We start from the raw sequence: 21,955 nt of genomic DNA, 5'->3' as shown, positions 1-21,955 counted from the left end.
TGTGGGGATGTGGGTTTTCTAGGATCCAAGAACATAGCAATGCGCTCAAGGTCCTCAGAGGACCCTCTCCTTCTCTCTCAGCCTCTGCAAGAGAACATGGTCCTGCTGACCTTGGCTTTGGTTCAAGAGTCAAAAGGCCATGGTAAACCATCAATAGTTGTAACTTCATCTACTTCCCTTCTCTCTGATCAGAAGCACATAACTGACAGGCTATGTTCTTCTAACAGTGAGTTAAACTTAAATATGGGGGTGGCAGAGCAGAGGTTGGGCTTCTATCTTAAGTCTGAGAAATCTTTACTTAGACTACTTGGACAGCAATTCTGGGTGCATATGTGTCACTCGGAACAAGGTGGCAGGAGAAGCCACATTAAGGTGGGTCACAACTGCTCCTACTGTGTGACACCATCCCTCTGCATTTAAGGGACTTGGTCCTTCTATGAGAGGGTCTCTTCCACTCAAACTCACAACTCATTTGAACTTGATTCAGGTAAAAAACCCAAAAGCCTTGAAACCATTCTCAACTCTCTCCCTCCTTCTCTCAGCCAAAGGACACCCAGGTCTTCTTTGTGTCCCAGCAACAGATTATTTCTACCTTATTCTTTTTTTGCTCCACCCTTTTTTTGCTGCCTTAAATCTTTATGACCTGCCAAATTGTTCCAATAGTCTCTCCTGGGCTCTGTCTCTCAGAACCTCCTCTTCTCCATCCTAAGTGTCTCCTGTGAGAACTGATCTTCCATGAGGAAAATATGGTCACAGCATTCACTCAGCAACTTCAGAGTTATTGGAAAGTCAACCACATCCTTCATACCTGGGCCCTTCATACCCTCAACCCCTGCCAGTCACAAACACCCCACTAGGGCCCTGAATGCATCATGGGCTACCATGCTCACTCTCGGACTTCATCTCTCCCCAGTCTTGACTTTCATCAATTTCACCAGCTGCACACACTTTCTTTCTGTTCCTCAAACATGGCACATTCATTGCTGCCTCATGACTCTGTGCCTTTCCTTTTTCTCCTGAGTATTAGCACAGCCCCGTTGTCACTCAGATTCGATGCAATGCTCTCTTCTCAATGAACTACTAAGTCATCTCACGTTCTAGCATGAATGTGTGTTTTGCTTCAGAGAAACAAGAACAATCTGAAATCAGTGTGTTCACTTACAGTCGATCTTCATTACTCACAGTAGTTATGACCCGTAGTGAGTCCATGAACACGAATTAACAGATGTTGAGCTGTGTGTCTGTGAGAAATACGAGATTATACTCCTACAAGCCTCTAGACACAATGTTTTCATCAAACAAATAATATATAACTTTGTTCTATGTGGTTTTCTATTTAACAACACTTTTTTTAATAGTACTAGGGTTCAAACTCAGGGTTTTGCACTTGCTAGACAGGCATTCTACCCACACCCCAGCCATTTTTGCTTTAGTTACTTTTCAGGTAGAGTCTCTCATTTTTTGCCTGGGCCAGACTGGAGCACGATCTTCCAACCTACATGCGGCCCATGTAGCTGGCATGTCAAGCCAGGTATGCACAACCATGCCTAACTTTATTGGTGGGCTTTTGCTAACTTTTTGCCCCAGCAAGCCTTGAACTTCAACCTTCCCAATCACCACCTCCTGAGTAGCTAGTATTATAGATGTGAACCACTGCACCTGGCATAGGACTCCTTTTTAATACATATTTTGATTCATTAATATTGCACTCAAGGCACTAGCACTGTAACTCATCCCTGAAGGAGGTTTGCCCAACAGAGTCACTTTCTCTATAAGGCATATTGCAGCCTTCCCATGGTTTGAAATAACTAATTACCCTTAACCACTATACTGGGAGAAAGGTAGTTCAGAGAAAAGTACAGAAATGCAAAAAAATATATATATGGCAGTAAGTAGAGCCACAAAAGGACCCTTATTTATAGTACAACAGCTAAAACCAGAAGCAGAGCGTCCCATTGTTCAACCTCAGCTAGGAACACGTGTTGAAGAGCGCAAATATTTTGGTTCTTGCCACATGTTTATGAACGACTTCAGACCATATATCAGGATTACAGCAAACTTCAGCATGTAGATGAATCCACAAATACAGAATCTGCAAGAAGCAAGGCCTGACTATATTTTCTTCTCATGTACCTATCCTCCCTTTGCTTTTAGACAGCTCCATGAGACTACAGGTTGTACTTAGTCTTTTTTCATTGTTGCTCTCCCAACAGATGATTAGTGCCGGATAAACAGTCACTGAATGGCGTAGTGAGCTGATACTATTTCCTTCTGCCAAGAAAAATTTTTCTCTAAATCCCATTCAAACACTTTTCTGTTCACATTTCAAAAGCAATCTCCCTTATCCCCTAGCCATAGTTATGTTTTGCTCATAGGTTCCCCAAGCCTCCTATCTCTATCATAATACTTATCCAATTATATTTTAATTATTTATTTACTTAATGGTCTTTCTCACTAGATCTTGATTCTCTATGGGCAGGACCTGGTTCATAATTATCTTTTTATCCTCACACTGAAGCTCATGGCTGACATATATTAAGCAATTAATGAATGTTTGCTTAAAATACAAATATTTATAGTTCATAAAATCTTTACCCTGTCCCAAATTTTCAAATATACTACTTATCCAAAGGGTAGGGATACCATCACCATCACCTTTTAATGACAAATTATTTTTATCATTTTACTTTTTTAAAGAAAAGTCATTTGTGCATCCATCATTAAATCTGTACTTGCTTAAGATCCACTATCATGGCTATCTCTGGAGTTTGTGGCTTATGCTTCTAAAGCGAGCAGGATTTCCTAACATTGAAAGATGCTGGTTATTGAGGAGAAATTAGTAAAGTAAAATGCAATAAAAACCTCCAGAAAACATCAAGCCAGCTATGAGAAAGTTTACATATTTTTAGACTTGGCACATAGAGCTTTGATAATTTTGTCAAAGTAAAATAAGTTGTATACTTCATAAAAGTGATATTACATTCATAGGCTGAAATATGAATCCAGCATTTTATCATTATCTATGGGATTAAGCCAAACACCCCTGAATTCAATCTGTATTTTACAAACCTCCAAGCTGGTAGAGTCACCACTTCCATGTAAGCCCCGTGTAGTCTTGCCTAGAAAGCCTCTTTGCCACCACTCACCTACCAGCTCCTATACATCCTTCAAGACCCAGACCAGGCTGAATGTTTCATGTGCACCCACACATAGCCATACATTTATAGGACAGAATTATCTAGAGCTTCTGCCAAACTAATAGCACTCAAGAAGTGTCTGGAGGTCAGTAAGTATTGCTCAAACGTGGGCGTGAATATAAAGTTAAGTGATACAATAGTAAAATCTCTATTCCATGATAATGAAATGATAGCCCGTGTTTATGACGTCAATAATACTAACCCTCCCTGAATATGCAAGGCAACTCACTGTTGTTTTCTGCATAAATCCTTATGACAGGCATCAACTCAAAAAGCACTTTCGGTTTTGATTCGATGAGTTTCGTGTTCCTTTTGTCCCAACCAGCACCTTCAAGATATAAGCCGTAGACATAGACACCTTCTGTGGGAGGGAAAGAAATGTCGTCCTTCATGCACTTGGTGACGTCATTGCAAAGCACCATATTGTCCAGAGCCCAGCCTTCGTTGGCCCGAGTTATTTCCTAGTTGGGGCAGCAGAAGAATGAAGGGAGAAATTGTAGGTTTATCTTAATAGAAAAATCCTTACCATAATGAAAGTTTAGATCTCAAGTACCATAATTCAAAGGTGGTAGAATAGTATTTAAAGAATTAAAAGGATTTACTCATAAAAAAAAATACTCAAGTCCTAATTTAACCACTTGTACTTAAAAAAAAAACCTATGAAATTAAATACAAAAATAAGAAATAAATACTTTTGAAATTCAAGCTAGCATCCTGGGAATAGTGGTTGATTTACATCTGTGACAATGTAACTGCCAGTACCAAACAGATACAGTCAATCTCTGTCTTATTATATTCCTTCAAACTACGACAAAAGAAGAAAACCTTGTGTTACAATAACAGAAGTACAAATCAGAGTTATTACCTGTTTCACTGCAGTTAAAAACCCTTGGGGATTGAAGAAGCCTGCCATCCAGAAGCAGAGGGGTCGGCCGCTGAAGATCCAAGATGTAAGCTGGCTGCTTCTTTCCAGAAGCTCAGAAAACCAGAAACCCAGAGTACTCGAAACCCAGGATGCCTGATGTGCAAACATTAAAGCAGTTCATTGCTCTTGGATTAAATCAGCCGTTTAAACTGAGCATGCTCACTTTACAAAAGATGAAACACAAATTTCACTTTTACAATGAAAATGTTCTCAGGTCACCAGTGTCCCTTGAAGTTTGACATACCGGATTTTCACATTGTTCTTTCTCCTTCACATCAATGATATAAAGGTATGACAGAACCAGCTAACCGTTATATGAACACAGAGCGTCAAGATGTCTGATGTTAACAGAATCACCAAAATATTTAATATATCCAGTATATTCATCATCAATCTTCCTATTGATTTATGTAGTAAATTTGCCAGGCTCCTAGCACATTTTTAAGTGACAATTTCAATGGATAAAGCACAAAACACAATTTCTATTTGCATGAATAGGCTCATAGCATCACCAAGATAAATCAACATTTTAAAATATATTCTGTACACAATAAATCATAGAAACCTTTCTCTACATATTTTAATGAGGTAAATGACAATTATTTTCTTGTGTGTATGTCCCTTTAGAATGCTCTTTCATTTCCTCTCATTAAGGAGAAAAAATAGAAACCCAGGTCCCCATACCATCCACAAATGATTTGCATTCACTGCCTCTAAGTTTCTCCTTGAATTCACTTGTGGAATTTCCATTATGCCAACTGGCGTGGATGTCATTAATGTCAGCAGCAGCACGAGTAGGTATCTGCAAATCATAGATTATAACATTCTACTCTAACTGCAATATTTTACATGTGAAAAAATGTAGTAATCAGCCTGGGTAGGTATACCAATTGAATTTCAAAAACCTCAACAATTAATTTGCCTACATTTCTAGAACTACTGTGAGTCCACTGACTAAAGATAAGTTGAGTAGAATAAAAACATGAATAAAATGATCACTTCAGAATTAAGTAACTTATTCTATTCTATCTTTATAGGTATATGAACTAAAAGAGCTCAGTCCTGCTTCTCTTGGGTGCTGGCAGAGCCGGGTGGGCTACTTTAGCAGGGAATGAGCTTACAATAGCCAATGACCTGGAAGATTCTCCCTCTGTTGTTGGCAATGAGAAGGGGCAATCAGAGAGAAAACTCTGACATTGGCAGTGAATTTATGAAAGACTTGAAAGCTTCTAGACAAAGCTGGCTCTGTTTCCAAGTGATGTGATGGTGCTAGAAAGTATGATCAAGTAAGACGGAGAAGATAACAAGTAGTCCTAGCTGCTAAATCCTGCCTGCAGGACCCACTGCCTTAGAATCTGCAAAAGTCCTAGCTGAGACATCTGAGGCTCAGCACCAAACAAATCTTTTCTGAGACTAACAATTCTAATCCTAACAAGTGTCACCTTCATATTTACCTAAATAACTGGCAGAGGGCCAAGCCTCCAGGGACCCCCTTTATCTCTATATGCTATCATCTCTGTATATCCCCCATTATGGCCTGATCCCAGTCCACCTGCCCTCCCAAGTCTGACCACTCTACTTTTAAGTGTCTTCAGTGCTATGAGCAGAAAACGCCTCTAGATTCTCCACCTCTTCCCTAAACATTCCCTTCACTTGTTCTCTTAACTGAAGTCAGTTTCCCCCAGGAGAGACTGCTTCCTTGTTGGCCTCCCAACATGTGAGCTCCAACTTTCCTCACATACCACAGAACCAGGGGAGGGAAAAAGTCCTTGTCCTTTCTGACTCTTAGCATCAGGTCTTCGTTTTGCATCATTCTCTTCCTTTGAGTCTCATGCCATCTGCACATGCCATCCATATGCTTTTTGTCACCTAATGACCATTCCCTGTTAGTAATCCTACCCTTTTAGTGATCCTGGTTTACTCTTCCACTCAATCCCCAAATAACCACGATGACAACATTGGGGATGGTTATAATGACGGGAGTGAGGAAGTACTACAGGTGGTAATGGTGGAGGAAACACTGATGGTATTAGTGGTTGGTGGTGACAACGGTGCAGTGATAGGGGTAGATGTGGTGGTAATGGCAGTTGTGGTGGTGGTGGTTATGGAGTTATACTGGCAGGGCTAGTGTTGGTGTGATTTTGCTAATAATAATCACAAGCTCTTACATAGTACTACCCATATGCCACATACTGTTCAGAGCATGTTACATTCATCAACTCATTTAATCCTCACAAAATGCTAGAAATGGCATAATGCGATTTTTCCATCTCACAGGTAGGGAAACTAAGGCATAGCAAGCAAGTCCCAGGTTGCACAGCGTGGATGAAACATTATTTGAATGCAGCTGTTCTGGCCCAGAGTCCAAACTCGCACCCATACAGGTATTTATTTACTTCACATCATTTTATAAAATATCGACATGTGAATTACTTACTTAACATCTTACTTTTTTAAATCTCATAACCTTCCAATCCTTACAGCACCTTCTGACCATTCCTTTTCATTCCCCTACTCTCACATTCACACTTTAAATCTTGTCATCTTTAAACACTGTCCTGTGGAGAGGAAGGTTTTCTCCACTCCTTTATTTCCTTTCATGGGAGACAGCTCCATTTACCTAGCAGTCCAGGTACCCCTACCTCTTCACTGTCTCACACAAAGACAGTGAAGAAACTGATGTGACTGGCAACTGCTCGGAGACAGGTTAGGCTCATCAAATGTGCCATGTTCCCCTTGTACACTGTGTGGTTAAGTTGAGTACATGGACCATGAGTAGAAGGGACCTGGGTCATCTCATGACCAAGAAGACTAGACCCAGGATGCCTTGTCTATCTTACCTCTTCCCTCTGCTATGATGACTTTCGATACATCCCAAGAGGCACAGCTCTCAAATGTCAAACCCTCTACCAGGTGGGTCCCAGAGTAACTGTAGAGCTGAGGACCCACCTGCCTTGTGAAGAACATATAGCAGTGGGGAAGTGTTGTGATGACAGCACCTTAACTGTGTATCATTAACTCAGATATGAACAACCGGTGGTTAGAGAAGTCACAGCAACAGAAGGAAAGGTGGAGATACCTATTAGGAGGCCTAGCTCTTCCTCTTTTTCTTTTAAGACTAGAATATCTGCAGGCAACACACAGCTGCTCCTACATGCTATTGCTTAGCAGAAGGGTCTCTTCAGGAGAAGTTGTCCAGTGCAGTGCTACTGTTCAGCAAATCTGTCTAATTCTAGGTTCTATTTTAGGAAATTCACTTGTCCTTTATCTCAGCTTTATCAGCAAATATTCTCCAATCTTCCTATTCCTTGTCTTCCTCTTCTTTTGGATTCCAGGTAGAGAAGAGAGCTAAATGTTTAGTCCCAAAATAATCCAATATACACCAATCCCAAGATCTCAATTCCATGTTTTAGTCTCCATTTCTAATTTACTTGTTCAAAGACAGGTTTTTTGACCTAAATATGGTCTCTGACTCTTTGTTTCCATCACTTTATCTCCATCCATACATTCGTTACACTTTTACCAATGCAAACAGCCTCTACAATCTAACTCCCTCTCCATCTGTTGTAGGTTGAATTATGTCCCCTCAAAAAAATATATTGAAGTACTAACTTGTATTATCTAAGAACTTGACCTTATTCAGAAATATGATCTTTACAAAGATAATCAAGTTAAAATGAAATCACTAGTACAGGCCATAATACTACCAATGTCCTTATAGGAAAAAAACAAAGAAATTCTTGATGCAGAGATGGACAAACATGGAGGGAACACGATGTGAATATATGCAGGTGGAATACAATGCAAAAATGGAGGCAGAGATTGGGCTAATGTAGCCATAAGCCATGGAATTCCTGGGGCCACCCAAAGGTGGGATGAAGCAGAGAAAGATGTTCTCGGGTTTCTCTTGGCCATACCAACAACTTAATCTTGGACACAGAGCATCCAGAACTGTGAAGAAATAAACTGTTGTTTAACTCATCCAGTCAGTCGGACTTTGTTGTGTTAATCCCAGAAAAGAAATATATCTTCCACTGCAGTTGCTTGGTGTGTGACTGACAAGGGACAACCTCAGTCATTTACCTTTCCCAAGCCTGCTACTAGGCAGGGGAGCACAGCTGGAGGAAATGCACAACTGTGCAGGCAGGTTTTAGTTTGCATTCATACCTTGAGGCCACAAACAGGTGAGCTCTTCAATTTCCTACCCCTGCATTTATCTCAATTTTCTTTTTTTCTAACTTTGAGGTATGGCAGATCATTTGCAATATAAAGTGGAATTGAAGTGAAAATCTCAAAAACAGAAGCATAGGAGAGCGAGCTGTCTTCTCATGACTTGCTGGGCTCATGCTATGTATGTGAAGTCACCCCCAGATGATGGCAGGGATCCGATGGCGAGGAAGTCAGGTGGCAGATCCACAGGTTCTCAGGAAATATAGAATATTTCCTGAGACGCACCCCCTACTCTTTTTCCAAGTACTTCCTTGAGCATAGTTAGCCTTAGCAATTTCACTTACATCTCCCTACAAAATGGGCACACACACACACACACACACACACACACACACACACAACTACAACACAAAGAAAAGGGTATCATTCAGGCTCTATCCTCTCAAATGTCTTCCCTTAAAACACTCATTTCCCTACCTACAAACATCTCAGGCATTAATTCTGCTTTTCCAAGAGTAAAAATATTCCTTAAAACTACATTCCTCTTGAGCATGATTGCAGATAGCCAGTCAGGAAACTTGCTTTGCATTACGATCTTGCTTTTTTGAGATAGATATGCTTCATACTATATTTACAGACACACTAGGGAATTTTCTTTTTTATTTTTACATGACTTTTAATAGTCACACATGTCTAAGCACAGTTTCCCCTACAAAACTAACATCATGGGTTTTGGAGTCCAAGAGTTTGGGCTTAAATTCTTCTTCGTTCACTTCTTACAAGTGTGATCAGAGAGAAGATTTAAACTTTCCCAACCTCAAGTTCTTCATCTAAATAGTGAGGACAATGAGATGCAAGATTTCAATGAGTTGAGTGTGTCAATTGCTTAGTACAGCATCTGATACATGGATATGCTAAATAATTTCCTTCCCTACCTACAATCTACATATCCAGGCCTTTTAAAGGATTATTAGTCCATAAGCAAAAGAAAACATTTAAATAAATTATTCTTATGTGTCTTCCACTTACAATTACAACTATTCACAATGATGAGTGATTACACAGAATATAAGCAAGACTAGACTTACTTTTCTCCACTGAGCAGGGATTCTGGCATCAAACATGCAATCCAATGCATCTCGCAGATTTTCACTCATGATAATGGTGCCATCGATAGCAAGTTTTAGCTCAGTCAGGGTGCTGCGGACAAGGCTAAGCACCCTCTGCATTCTGTCTATCTCCTGCCTGAGGAAAATGTTCATTGGTTGGAAAGGCCCCATCTTCTGCAGCCTCTCTTTCACCTGCCATGAAGACATTCAAAGCACATGCTAAAAATTAAAGAGCTAGTAATGATTTTAATGGAGCTGATGTCTGAGGCTCTGAACGGGCCAACATTTTTTTTAATTCCATAAATAATAAGTTTTTTTCAAAGGAAGAATTAATAAAGAAAATATCTGGTCTATGCTCAACCCAAATTTTCATACCATGTAGGAAAGAACACACAATCGTTCATTAAAGAGATACTTTAAATGCAAATCACAACTAAATAGCAAATACACTTACTCAACATATTCACTTACTCTCAATCTGAGTGCTTCCACACACATGTGTGGATAGACACAGGTAGCCATGTACATACACTTAATCATTCTGCTGGCTGTCTCAAAAAACTAGACTTCTAGTTCAAATGCTTCCAGGTTTTTCCATCAAAGCAGTCATCCAGCCAGCCAGCCAGCCAACCAGCCAGCCATGTATTTCCACTCTAGAAGTATTTACACAGAACCTTCTATATAGCAGATATTGTGCTAGGCTGAGTTGCTTTATCCTAAGGTGGCACTGACAAATTCAGCCAAGGAGAGAGTCTCTTCTAGTCTAGAACTATGCTTAGTTTTGTAATTTTATGCTATTTATAGACATTTTAAGTGCTTCATAAATATGTCAACCTATGATAGATGTGAATGTCCTCTCTCTTGATCCTACAATGAAGAAATCATATGAAAGCTGATAAAAGTATTGATTTTCTCCAAGCAAGTCATCAGAGATGCTTCCATGGAAATTATTCTCTTAACAATAGGTCTTAGAGTTCAGTGTCTGCTATTAGCTAGCAGCTAAAGTTTCCTCATGTAGGATGCTGAAGACAAAGAATGCTATAGGAGATTTTTGAAACCAGGTGGAAAAGGACTATATGCACAAAACACACACACACACACACACACATGCATACACACACACACACACACACGTGCTTCAGAACCTCAGAGGAAAACTCAAGAAAAACCCACCAGCAAACACTTGTAATTTGATAATACATATTAACATTCTTATCAGGTTTCTTTATTGGATTTTGAAATAATTACACACATGAATTAAATTTTTCTTCTTCTGGTTCACTAAGAAACTTATTTTTGAATTTTTTTTTAATTTCAGAGAATTACTTTTTGCCTTCCTTCCTTCTTCCTCATTCTCCCAGAACCAGACACATTCACAGCTGATATTTTGTCAGGATTTCTACTCACTTCGAAAGGGCTGTAGTCTGGGGGTAGTTTCTCCAGCATGTCATCAGCCAGGCGGGCTACCACAGCCTCCCGGGTCTCATCCCCTCCACCAGAGCTGTCCTTGGGTTGAATGCCCAGGATGGCATCCAGCACACCCTTGGCCAGCTTGCTCTGGTAGGTAATGTCAGCATTGGGGTGTAGCCCAAACACCTCTGGGCTGTCATAGGCAGGCAAACTCTGAACAACAAACATCCCAATCAGAGACTGCCACATAAGCACCAGTTAAACTATATTGTCTTAGAAAATAAAAAGTGCTTTACTAGGATAAGCATTTACATTTGTCTTATTTGTCTCAGGCTACAAACCTCAATAATTTCACCAAAACACAAAAATTTAGTTTCCTGAAAAAAAACATTAACACTGAGAAACATAAAATTGACTCATGGTTCACTAAGACCTACACCACAAGTAAAATGTAATCAGATACTGTCATGTATAATATGTGAGATATGAAAGTATCTGTGAATTGGTGTTTTGTTTTCTGATAGTCAAATCTAATTCAAACCAGTTAAATAAATGGTTATTTTGTTTATAACACCCAGTAAATGACTTCAAGCATGACCCAAAGCCCACAGGTAGGAGGTGTACTCTCCCAGAGTGAAAGACTAAGGCTAGGAAATATTGAGAGAGCAACTGAGAAGAGAGAAAACAAAGTTATGGAGAGCCAGAGGCAGCCAGAATCAGAGCAAGTAGGCAACAAACTTCTCAACCACTGGAAAAAGAAAAGTCACAATTTGACAAACATTCTATGTAAGAATCTTACACTAAACTCTGCTACTGTCTTATTCATACTTTTCCTTCTCCCTTATTTTATTCATTTTTACATAATATATCTTCTTATGAGCTACCTCAATTTCCTTGTGAACAGGTGTCCTTAAATTTGTATCTTCTCCTGCACTTTTCCTATTTACTAATTGTGATTTAAAGACACATCCAGTACAATGAGACAAATATATTTATTGTTCGAATTAATAAAAATGTAGAGGTGATAATATATGATAAAGTCATTACATTTATGTATCAAAAACCCTATAAATACACTGATAAATTTAGCACTTTGGGGATGTTGTGCTTTAGTTTGTTTACTCTGAAATAAATTTTAGAGGCCAAAGAGACTGCTAAATCACAATCTAATTAATTCAAGGTATACAGATAGAATGTAGTTTTCTTGAAAATCGGATTTTTCCCCAACATACTTCCAAGTTTCTTGTTAAAATCTACCTTTATCCCTTCTTAGAGCAGTGTTTCTCAACAAGGGGTAATTTTACCCTCCAGGGATCACTTGTCAATATCTGGAGGCATTTCTGGGTACAAAAACTGGGTACTAGTGCTACTAGCATCTAGTGGGAAGAGGCCATGGATGGTGACAGACATCCCACAATGCACAGGACAATACCCACAACAAAGAGTGATGTGGCTCTCCATGTCAATACTGTTAAAGTTAAGGAATGCTTTCATAAAGGAAGCACTTATACAAAACATTTTCCTAGACACTCTGTCCCTGTGCTGTCCATTAGACCTAGATTAGGAGCAGACATCATAGGTGAGTCAAGTCATTTGGAAAATGGAACATGTTGACTCTAGAAGTTGTTCTTGCCCTACAACTGAGGTAGCTGAAGGCAACCTATCATCTCCCAAAGAAAATTTCTCACTTTGGCATTAAAAGAGAAGGAGGTGGGGAAAGAACTCATAAAAAGCACAGATAGAATAAAGATAAACAATTTAACCAAGGGAACATAAAAATATGAATAAACCATCTGCAGCAGAAGCTTTGTGTATATATCACATTAAAATTTATTTTTTTAAAAAGAACAAACTGTGTAAACAACTCTCAAAAAGGGCTGCAAATATTTTTCTCTGTGCACAAAATTCTGAAGTTGACAAACCTGAATATATTGTAGATAATTATCCACCGTGCTGCATTTTGGAATATTGTATCCTTGGTAAAAGCTGAAATCTGGCCCAAACATGTTTTCACTGAACCAAACCTTTGCAAATGTGTTCAGCAATCTCTTATCATAGTCGTCAGTGACTCTACCTCCATATTGAATCTCTCCTATCATGTAGCGGATGGTGATCCAGGAGACACCCTGGGAAAATTTATAGAACAGTTACATAGTACTATTGTCTCATCCTTATTTTCCTTGACAAGTGATATCATGAACATATGGTCATCAATGTCACGGATTCAATCTGTCATTCTTCATCAGTAATATGAAGGGTAGTGCAGAAAGAAATTAAACAGGTCAACACGAAGAATTACTCAAAGCTTGTGTTCATGCTTTAAAATAGACATTCTTTCTACATTCATGTTTTCATAGTTAAATATTAGTATTCTTAAAGATGACTTTTTGAGAATACTGAGGCAGTTCTTTGTAAAGCACATACATCAAACACAATATAGATTCTCATTTTTTAATTTTGGGAACTTTAAAAAGCAATCCCCCTGTCATTCTGTCCTCCATCCCTATAACTAGTCCTTTTCGGTTGTCTTATATGGGACATAAACTTGCCTTTGAGAAATAAAAATCATAATCAAAATGTGTCCACTTCATCCTAAAATCAAGAATCAAGTGTCTTCTCTAAGTTGTTGACTTAAAGATGATCTCCCTAAAGTACAGCCAAGCCTCACATGGTTGATCCCAAAGCTGGATGGTTAGGTGAGCTTGGCCACCCATGCCCAGAACCCCCTGACATTGGGAGACAAACACAGCATCACCTTTTTGATGTCCATGTCATCGAAGTGATTTTGGATAAACTGCACAGTGGCATTGAAGTCTGCTTGATTAAACTCATAGGGGATATTCCACCCCAGGGGACCAAACTTGCGTCTCTCCTGGACGGTGGAGTGCAGAAAGGCAACTGCGTACAACATGGGCTTCCACTGGGCCCCGGTGCTCACATCCAGCAGGTCTTGGCTCACACCTGTTGTGGTCAGTCACATGAAAGAACGTATCATCTCTTATATGCACTTATTTTCTATTCTTTCTATAAGTAATTATTTTTGCAAATTTCTGACATAACTGTACCTATTTTGAATTATTTTTATTACATTCATATGATAATTATAACTTAAGCTCTGAATATCCAGAGACCATTTATCTCAGAAGATTTTGCAGCAAGATTGGGTTTCAAGAAAGGCTTACCAACATGGGTCACCTTCCTGCCAATCTAACAAGATAATGAAGACAAAACAGAGGTAGAGGGAACGTAGCAGTTAAAGTAAATACTACCAGTATAGTTACTAACTAATAATTGCTATATTATCATTATCTGGAGCCTACACTTTTAATTAACTCAATATTAATTAAAATTATGTATATAGGAGCCCGCTGAAACCCAAGTACTGACCTCAAATAGTAACAACTACTAGTGTACATCGTATACTTATTATTCAATTTTTGTTCCCATTATCCTTCTGCTTCTATTTTATCCCCACATTACCTTGTAGGTTGTAGGGATTGACTCTTGTTAGAGTCCTTGTAAATTTTTTAAGTTGACATATAATAATCACTTTATTGTTATAATTATTAAATGCATTATTTTAGTTATAATTTATTCCAATCTTCCTTGATAGATTTACCATCCTTATTCTGCATTAAAGAAAATTGAAACTCAGTCTGTGATGAGCACCAGGTGAACAAAGCAAGTGACAACAGGAAGGACCAAAGTCAACATTCTGACTCGAAGTTCCCTTCTCCTTTCATGACCATGAGCCCAGAACTGATGCTAAGCAGCAGAAAAAGGAAAGACCAAAGCACAAGTTCAGCTCCAGTTGTGACTGGATGTTATCTGGTCACTTTTGTTGCTATTTTTTGTTTTTTAACTTAGCTGATGTTCTGATATGTGTGACCCTAGTGAAATGAAGGAAGCTGTAACTTTAAGTTAGACCATCCTCTTGGAAGAGGCTCCTGAATTTCTTTAGGAAAGGAACAGAAAGGTCATGAACAACAAAGTTGTTGGGTATTGATGTTAAAATAAAAAGGCAGATGTCTAGCTGGAGAACTGTGCAGACTCAAGTAGAGCAATATTGGGAAAACAGGAAAACAGAAGGTGCGAAGCCACCTCTGCTCACCAGCACTGTCAGAACATATTCCCCATGGAGCACACAAGAGGGGGTTATCACCTCCCCATCAGGCCAAAAATAGTACTGCTCACTAATTCTGCTTCTATTATTCTTTAAAAATTGATGTGCAAAAACTCCTACAGGTTCAGAAGCATTCCTTGACTCACCACCATATGTTCTTTTTAGTCCTGCCCGGAGGCCCTGTGGAGGCTCATTGGCAAATTTAATGGACATCTGAAGAAGTGTAATGGGAAACTGCCTGTGAACCTCAGTTGTCATCCACAGACGGAAAGCACCATGTACAGACTCAGTTTCTGTGATTATGTCCATTAGCTCATCCAAGAAATCAAGTCCCAGATGGCAGTTCTGCAAAAGCGCCCATCCTCCCTAAGTCAACAACAATAAATGGAAATTAGGTTACTTTTTGTTTCACCCAAATATTTCCATTTCTACTTTCTTTAAGAAGTTAGGTACCTTAAAATTTAATAGCGAAGATATTTAACAACTCTAAATATCTAGGCCAAGTGTAAGGATACAATAACGTGTAACCAAACTACACTAGGAGCTTTGTGGTTGTTGTTTTTGTTCCTTGCATTTGTCCCACAGTATACTATCATGCCAAATGTAGTAATGACCCATTATAGCAGTCCTGACAGTACACGAAGTAAATCAGAAAAAAAAGTAACAGAAAAAATGGCTGACTGAAAGCATCCAATTAGCTCAGCTCCCTCCCTAATTCCATTAAACTACAATGAAGGAATTTTTTAAAGACATGAACTCCTAATGACAAAGAGGGTGAGAATGAGAAAATGTTGGTAAATTTTAAGACAGACTGAAGAAAACTGAATCCTAACCTGGAGCTTAGGAAAAGCTGAAATGTAATCTGATTTATACCATGTAACTCCCCAAACACTCAAGAACAAGTGACAACAGGTATCTCTGGGAATGAAGAAGAGGATAATTAAAGTCCAACCCCTAGCATGTCCCTGCCTCCCCCAGTGAAAGATGGGAAGTTGATTTTCTTTAGAAGGCAAAGCAGATAGGATCTAGACTGGAGAAACCAGCACATTAGGGGGAAGGGTACCACACTGAATACATATGAAAGAAAGTTTACCTACTGAATTTTGTGACTGCTACCTGCCTTCCACTACTGAGTTCTCAGAATACTGGCAACCAGGAATATACCCTCTAGAATGTGAATAAACCTTCTCTGGGAGTTTGACTACTCTAATAACAAGAGCCTTGGAAAATAATAAGCCATATGTTTTGCATAAATTATTGTATGAGTGTAAGAAGATGTGTACATAATGCAATGCAGGCAAACTCTGGGGTCATGAAATAATAATTTCTCCAGTATCTGATCTATGGAATTTTTTCAATAAAAACATTTACAATGTCCACACCATAATCTTGGGGTGTTTTCAGAGCTAGACATTTTGCCTTACATTTGCCATGGTCTGCTGCAAGAGTTTTCGAGCATGGACCTCCTGGCCCTGGCCCATGGACACATAACGGGTTTCTATTTTTAATCTCTTTCCCAAGGCAATGATGGAATCTGTGGGGTCTGAGCCCATAGACAGAAGACAAATGAGTGGTGTCCGTGGATCAGATTCCTCCCATGTCTTTTCCAAATCCAGGATAACTCCTTCTGCATACTTTTCTCCCACTGAGTCCATGATGTACTTGCGGGCCTGCCAAAGACAGTACAAAAGTCAACAAAAGTCACTCCAGCTCCTTCATGTATGCAGTGCAGAGCAGTATGGTTTCCAAAATTCATTTTTGGAAATTATCTCAAAAATTTCCACAGTAATTCTGCCAGGGAAAGAGTTCCTTTTCTTCCTGCTTTCTGCTTATTTGTATTCTCATTCTGAGAAAGGCTGCATCACTTGACAAATACAAAATCACACAGTTAACAGTCCAGGCCCCAAGTTGAATGACTGCTGGTGTGGAGCCCATTTCAATATACAGATTGCTTTTACTATATATAAAAAATAAAAATATTAGGAAATTTTATTATTTAGGATGTGTTAAGGCAAATACATGCATTTAAATAACCACATAAGTAGCACAATGCCTGGTATTTAAATGGATATTTATCAAATAGGTAATTATTGAATGAAACTTACTGGATACTTATCCAATGAATGAATAAACTCTAGAAAGATTGAAGTCATACTCTTTCTCCTCATCATTGTCATCATCCTTTTCCCTTTTTGGTTCATTCCCTTTAACGTTAATTTTAGCTATGTGAAACTCGTGATGCATGCTGATAAGATCATAGACTGTATCAACTCCATTTTCTACCATAAAAAAATCTTAGTAACAATACCGTCTTTTTCAAGCAAAGTAGAAATAGTAATTTGCCAACAAATAGTCTTGTAAGTATGATCCTTAATCTCCTTCTCTCCCTCAGAAATAACTGGATTCCTCAAAGACAAGTTTCCTCTAATTCCAATGTCTTTTTTGTATTCAAGAGAACAAAAATCCAGATTTCTCTCCCCAGTGGGATTCCCCAGATTAATCATTCTCCAAAACAAGCAGATCCCAGTGTGTGTGAACATTAATTTTAATCCTGACAAGGGCCAAGCAGTGAGCCTCCCCAAGGCCTGCTGTAGAGAATCACAAAACAACTCAGACAGAAACTTCTCAACCAGAGAAGTTTCACATAGACCTGCACCCAAGGGAATTGAGACTGACTCAACTATTATCCTTGGTTAAAAGCATCCAGAGTTTGATTTTTGCCAGCCTTATACACTGTTCCCTCATCTTTCATGTCTTGCTCTTTATCCTCAAAATGATTGTTGTAGCCTCTGAGCACACACATTGGTATGATATTCTTCACTGGTTCTTCCTCTTTACAGGTTAGATTAGGAGGGTAGTAGCCACAAGAGGGCATTGCTCTTATTTCAGTAAGAGATGGGAAACAGGTTCCGGCTGAGTCTAGACTTTGAATGTCCAGAGTGGTTCTACCTTCTGATTTCCCCTGGTATGCAGACACTCTCCAAACAAGCTTTACCATTCACATGAGATGGTAAGGGGATTATTTTAAAAGCAGTAGCAGTGCAGTTTTCATCTTCTTATGAGATTGCAAAGAACAAAAAGACAACTGTTCCTATTCACTAACCTCACTACTCATTGGACCACTCTGCTATAATTCCCTCTAGTATCTTCTAAAGAACCCAACACTCCCCTGCATAATGTCTAGTCCACCATAGTAATGGAAGATTAAAATTCATGAATATTTGGTAAAGAACACAGGTTTTCTTGCCTTGAAAATTATTCCTCAATGACTTTAGGGAAAGGCAGACTACCTAAATTACCAAAGACCCAAGAAGTACTGGTCAGGGATACTGACCAGTGGCAATGAAATGACCAGTCAATGCCTGAGCCCCTCATACATGGAAAAGATCTTCCATTCCACCCTTCCTCTGCTTCACTAGATTCAGAGATTAACAAAGTTCTAAAGAGGTGGGATTCAATCCAGTTGGATTTGGGGCAAAAGATGTTATTTATTTTCTACCTCTCAATATTTTTTCTAGGTTGGCAAGATCCAGGAAGAAAGTCTGTAACCTGGGTCTAAATATACATTTTTCTCCAGTCTTCCGAAAGGTATTTAAAAAGTTTGCCTGACATGTTCTTTGACTTCCTCAAAAGTCTACTCTGTACATTCAGACTCACTGAAGCAGTGAGCTCTGTGATCAGAAGGAACTTCAAAGGCTGGACATGAGGCATTCTGCAGTCGCAGTTCCTTGTCAACCACAGGCACCAGCCATAACTACAGCATCTCCATAGACTCAAGTGCTTTCTACTCCAGGGTAATGAGAAGTTTCACATGGCCCAAACTGCCATACAACTCAACATAGACCCAACATGGATGTTACCATACAAGCCATGAGCCAATGTGCTACAGTACCTGACAGGCCAGATAGTAAATAATTTAGACTTTGATGACTGAATAGTCTCTGCTCAACTCGTCATTGTAGCACAAAAGCAGCTGTCAATAACACATAAACAAATGGCACACTATGTTCCAATAAACTCCATGGCCTGGTTTGATTACTCACAATATCCTCATGTAATGAGATATCATATTGCACCCCGTAAATATCTACAATTGTTTTCATCAAGCAAAATAAAATAAAACTTTAAAAACTTTACAGACACCGACACATATCAATGTCATATAATTTTCACAGCTCACAAATATTATTTTCCTTGTGGCTTTTTTTTAAGCTATTCAAAAATATTAAAAAATTCTTAGCTCATAAGTTGTGTGTAAACAGGCAGTGAGCCTTAGTTAGTCAATTCCTAGAATAGATGATAAAGAGGGCTATTTTATTTATAATGGAAATTATGACTGACTTCTGAGGATGAAATTCCTGTCTCTGAGAAAGAGACATTTCCAGACAGTCACAGCCACAGGTTACAAATCCAAGGTGTGTAATGACTTTTTGATGCAAATATGTGCTACATAAGGACACTCTGCAATTCTAGACCAGCCTCCAATGCAGTGGGCCTGGATTTTGGGCTTGAAACTAAAGCATACATGCGTGAGAAAGAGTGAGTTTCTTCATCTTCTTTACTTAACTTCCAGTGCTATCTAGGCAAAGAGGTAAGCTAGGTGGGTCAGAATGGTGAGCATTCCATCCAGTGGGCACATATGCAAAAATTTTGGAGCCAAAAAAGCAAGTCACCTCCTGGGGACAGGATACCTGGCATAATAGCTAATTCAGTGTGGGCACACCAGGCTTCAGGATGACCTGCCAATCTGTAAAAAGCTAGCACCTCATTGCATGGATGGAAACAAAGTACCATGTCTGCGCAGATGATTCTTCACCCAACTCCAAAGAAGATTTTGTTCCATCTAGTCTCAATTAAGCAGACTCAACCTTTGAGAAGAAGGAAAAATAAACTCACAAGGCTCTTCATCTGTTCTGACCTTCCTTTGTGAAATATTTTTGAAACACCAATGTGTACATAGCATTAGATACCCTTTAACAATGCAGCATTCTTGCAACCAGGCAGCACAACATTCCCTGATGTGGAGAGTCATACTCAGCCAGCCAAAATACAAAGAAGCAGTCATGACATTGGACTGAAGTTGTTATCAGGGTAGAGATTGAGTGTATCCTACATTGGAGCCTTCTAATGCGTTTCCTAAGAACTTATCTGGTAGAAAATTACAAAAGGATTCTAAAGTGGCAATAAAAACTTCAAAGGGCAGAACCTATTTCAAGAGGGGCCTCTAAACCTTGTTTAGGACCTGAGTGTTATTGTAAGAACCATGGAAAGCCATGGCCAGATATATAAAGCTGAGAAATGGCAGGTCCTTTCAATTTCTTCCAGAACATACAGGATGAACCAGAGCAGGAAAAGAGGACCAGTTAGGAGTCCATGGCTGGATGACAGAGTCAACATAAGATGACAAAGTTACCAAGGACCTTGGTAGACTTACATATTTCAGCACTGACTTCAAACTTTTCTAAAAGAAGAAAGAAAAAGAGAGTCATAGGAAGGAAGGGAGGGAGACAGAATGTGAGAGAGAGAGAAAGGGAGAGAGGAGGGATGAGAGCCAGGAGACAGAAAAGGGGAAGGAAAACTATGATTGAAACTTCTCTTCTACACTGCCCTGAAATAAAGCAACTATTTCACAATTCATTTGGGCAGGATAAAAGTAATGAAGCTGAAAAGAAAAACTGAAAGGAAAGGTGATCCCATTGCCCTGAGTAGCAAAACTCATTTTTCTTTCCTCAATAAATCATTGGATCTAGCTGTTTTCATGATTCCACGACATGTAAGTGACTTGAAGGTGGTTACTCAGTGTTTTCAACACTCTCTGGAGAATGAAGGGGAAACGGCCTACCTTCTGTTATAGACTCCAACTGATTGTACTCTCTGACTTCTCCGTGGAAGCCCTTATGAAGTCAACCTGAGCTGGATATCAGAGTCAGTTTTAATGGTGAAAGTTAAGACCCAAATTTATTCAGTGGGTAAATGTCTATGATGCCAGGCCAGCAGATTAAAGATCTTAGAAAAAAACGAATCTTTGGAGGCAAAATATATATTTAAACTTATAAAATTCAAACATTATTAGGACAACATACTTTCTTACATACGGAATTTTTTGTGTGTGTGTGATATTTTGGGGAAAAATGATGTAGGTCTGGGAATGTGTCCTTTCCTCTAAACTGCTTTCTCCCCAGTGCATCTATATTCTTCTTGTTGATAAACACTGACTTACTACTAGCAAAATACAGCACCCATGTCATGCTTGAGTTACTATAAAATTATGCCTGAAGATAAAATATTGCCTCTATGTTATGCCAATATGCCAAGCTTAGAATCATGGTTTCCTCATTTACATTTGTTGTACCACCTGGACCAAAGGAGGTTAATAAACCATTTAGCCAAATGTATACCTCAGTGCTTTATTTGTGGTTGACTTTTCCATTTTTCACATTTCTGTTGCTAAAAAAATTAGTAGAAGGTTACAAGGAAATTCTCATTGGTAATAACATTTAAAATATTTCTTTAAATATGAAGAGAAATTCTCCCTTAAAACATTCTCCTATGTGTCCTTTAAAATGCACATTTTACCTGGGCAATGGTTCTATCAGGACACCATGACCTAATAAGGAGAAGGCGTCTGAAGCAGTCCAGAGATTTATCATAGGCATTAGGAAGAGGCTCCTCCTCCGGCTTTTCCTTATCAAACCATACTTTCCACATTTTCTCATTTCTTGATATCTGCAAATACCATGGGATAAGAAATATATCATGTCACACAAAAAATCAGTAGTAGTTGACAGATATTTTTCATCAAACCTTCTGACCAGTCCAGACATAGTATGAACTATAGCCCTTTACTATTTTTTTTAATTTTATATGCTAGTCACTAAAAGTCTGGTAGTCTAAAATCAAATGTGATTTGATCCAAAGTCAATCTAAACTAACACTAGCCTATAGCTGGCTTCCAAGGTAGGAAGAGTCTTAGGATGTTTGGTTTCTTCTATGCCTTTACAGTGAAGAATAAAGAAATCAA

At 38.9% G+C, this 21,955-nt stretch overlaps 1 protein-coding gene across 2 annotated transcripts in view; it reads right to left on the bottom strand.

Annotated features, from left to right (window-relative positions):
- Positions 1 to 21,955, bottom strand: part of Dnah5 (dynein axonemal heavy chain 5) — a 312,016-nt gene that overhangs the window by 8,139 nt on the left and 281,922 nt on the right. For both annotated transcript variants that reach the window (XM_074077723.1, XM_074077724.1), the window contains 9 exons: positions 21,511 to 21,660; positions 16,359 to 16,604; positions 15,081 to 15,300; positions 13,567 to 13,772; positions 12,734 to 12,937; positions 10,809 to 11,024; positions 9,381 to 9,593; positions 4,063 to 4,215; positions 3,427 to 3,658 (listed from right to left, as the gene is read on the bottom strand). In XM_074077723.1, coding sequence (XP_073933824.1) covers positions 3,427 to 3,658; positions 4,063 to 4,215; positions 9,381 to 9,593; positions 10,809 to 11,024; positions 12,734 to 12,937; positions 13,567 to 13,772; positions 15,081 to 15,300; positions 16,359 to 16,604; positions 21,511 to 21,660 — 1,840 coding nt within the window. The remainder of the gene's footprint in view (positions 1 to 3,426; positions 3,659 to 4,062; positions 4,216 to 9,380; positions 9,594 to 10,808; positions 11,025 to 12,733; positions 12,938 to 13,566; positions 13,773 to 15,080; positions 15,301 to 16,358; positions 16,605 to 21,510; positions 21,661 to 21,955) is intronic.

Source organism: Castor canadensis, chromosome 6, assembly GCF_047511655.1.
Source record: "Castor canadensis chromosome 6, mCasCan1.hap1v2, whole genome shotgun sequence".
NCBI classification, from domain to species: Eukaryota; Metazoa; Chordata; class Mammalia; order Rodentia; family Castoridae; genus Castor; species Castor canadensis.
The sequence above is the reverse complement of the archived record's forward strand: the minus strand, read 5'-3'. Positions and strand labels throughout refer to the sequence as shown.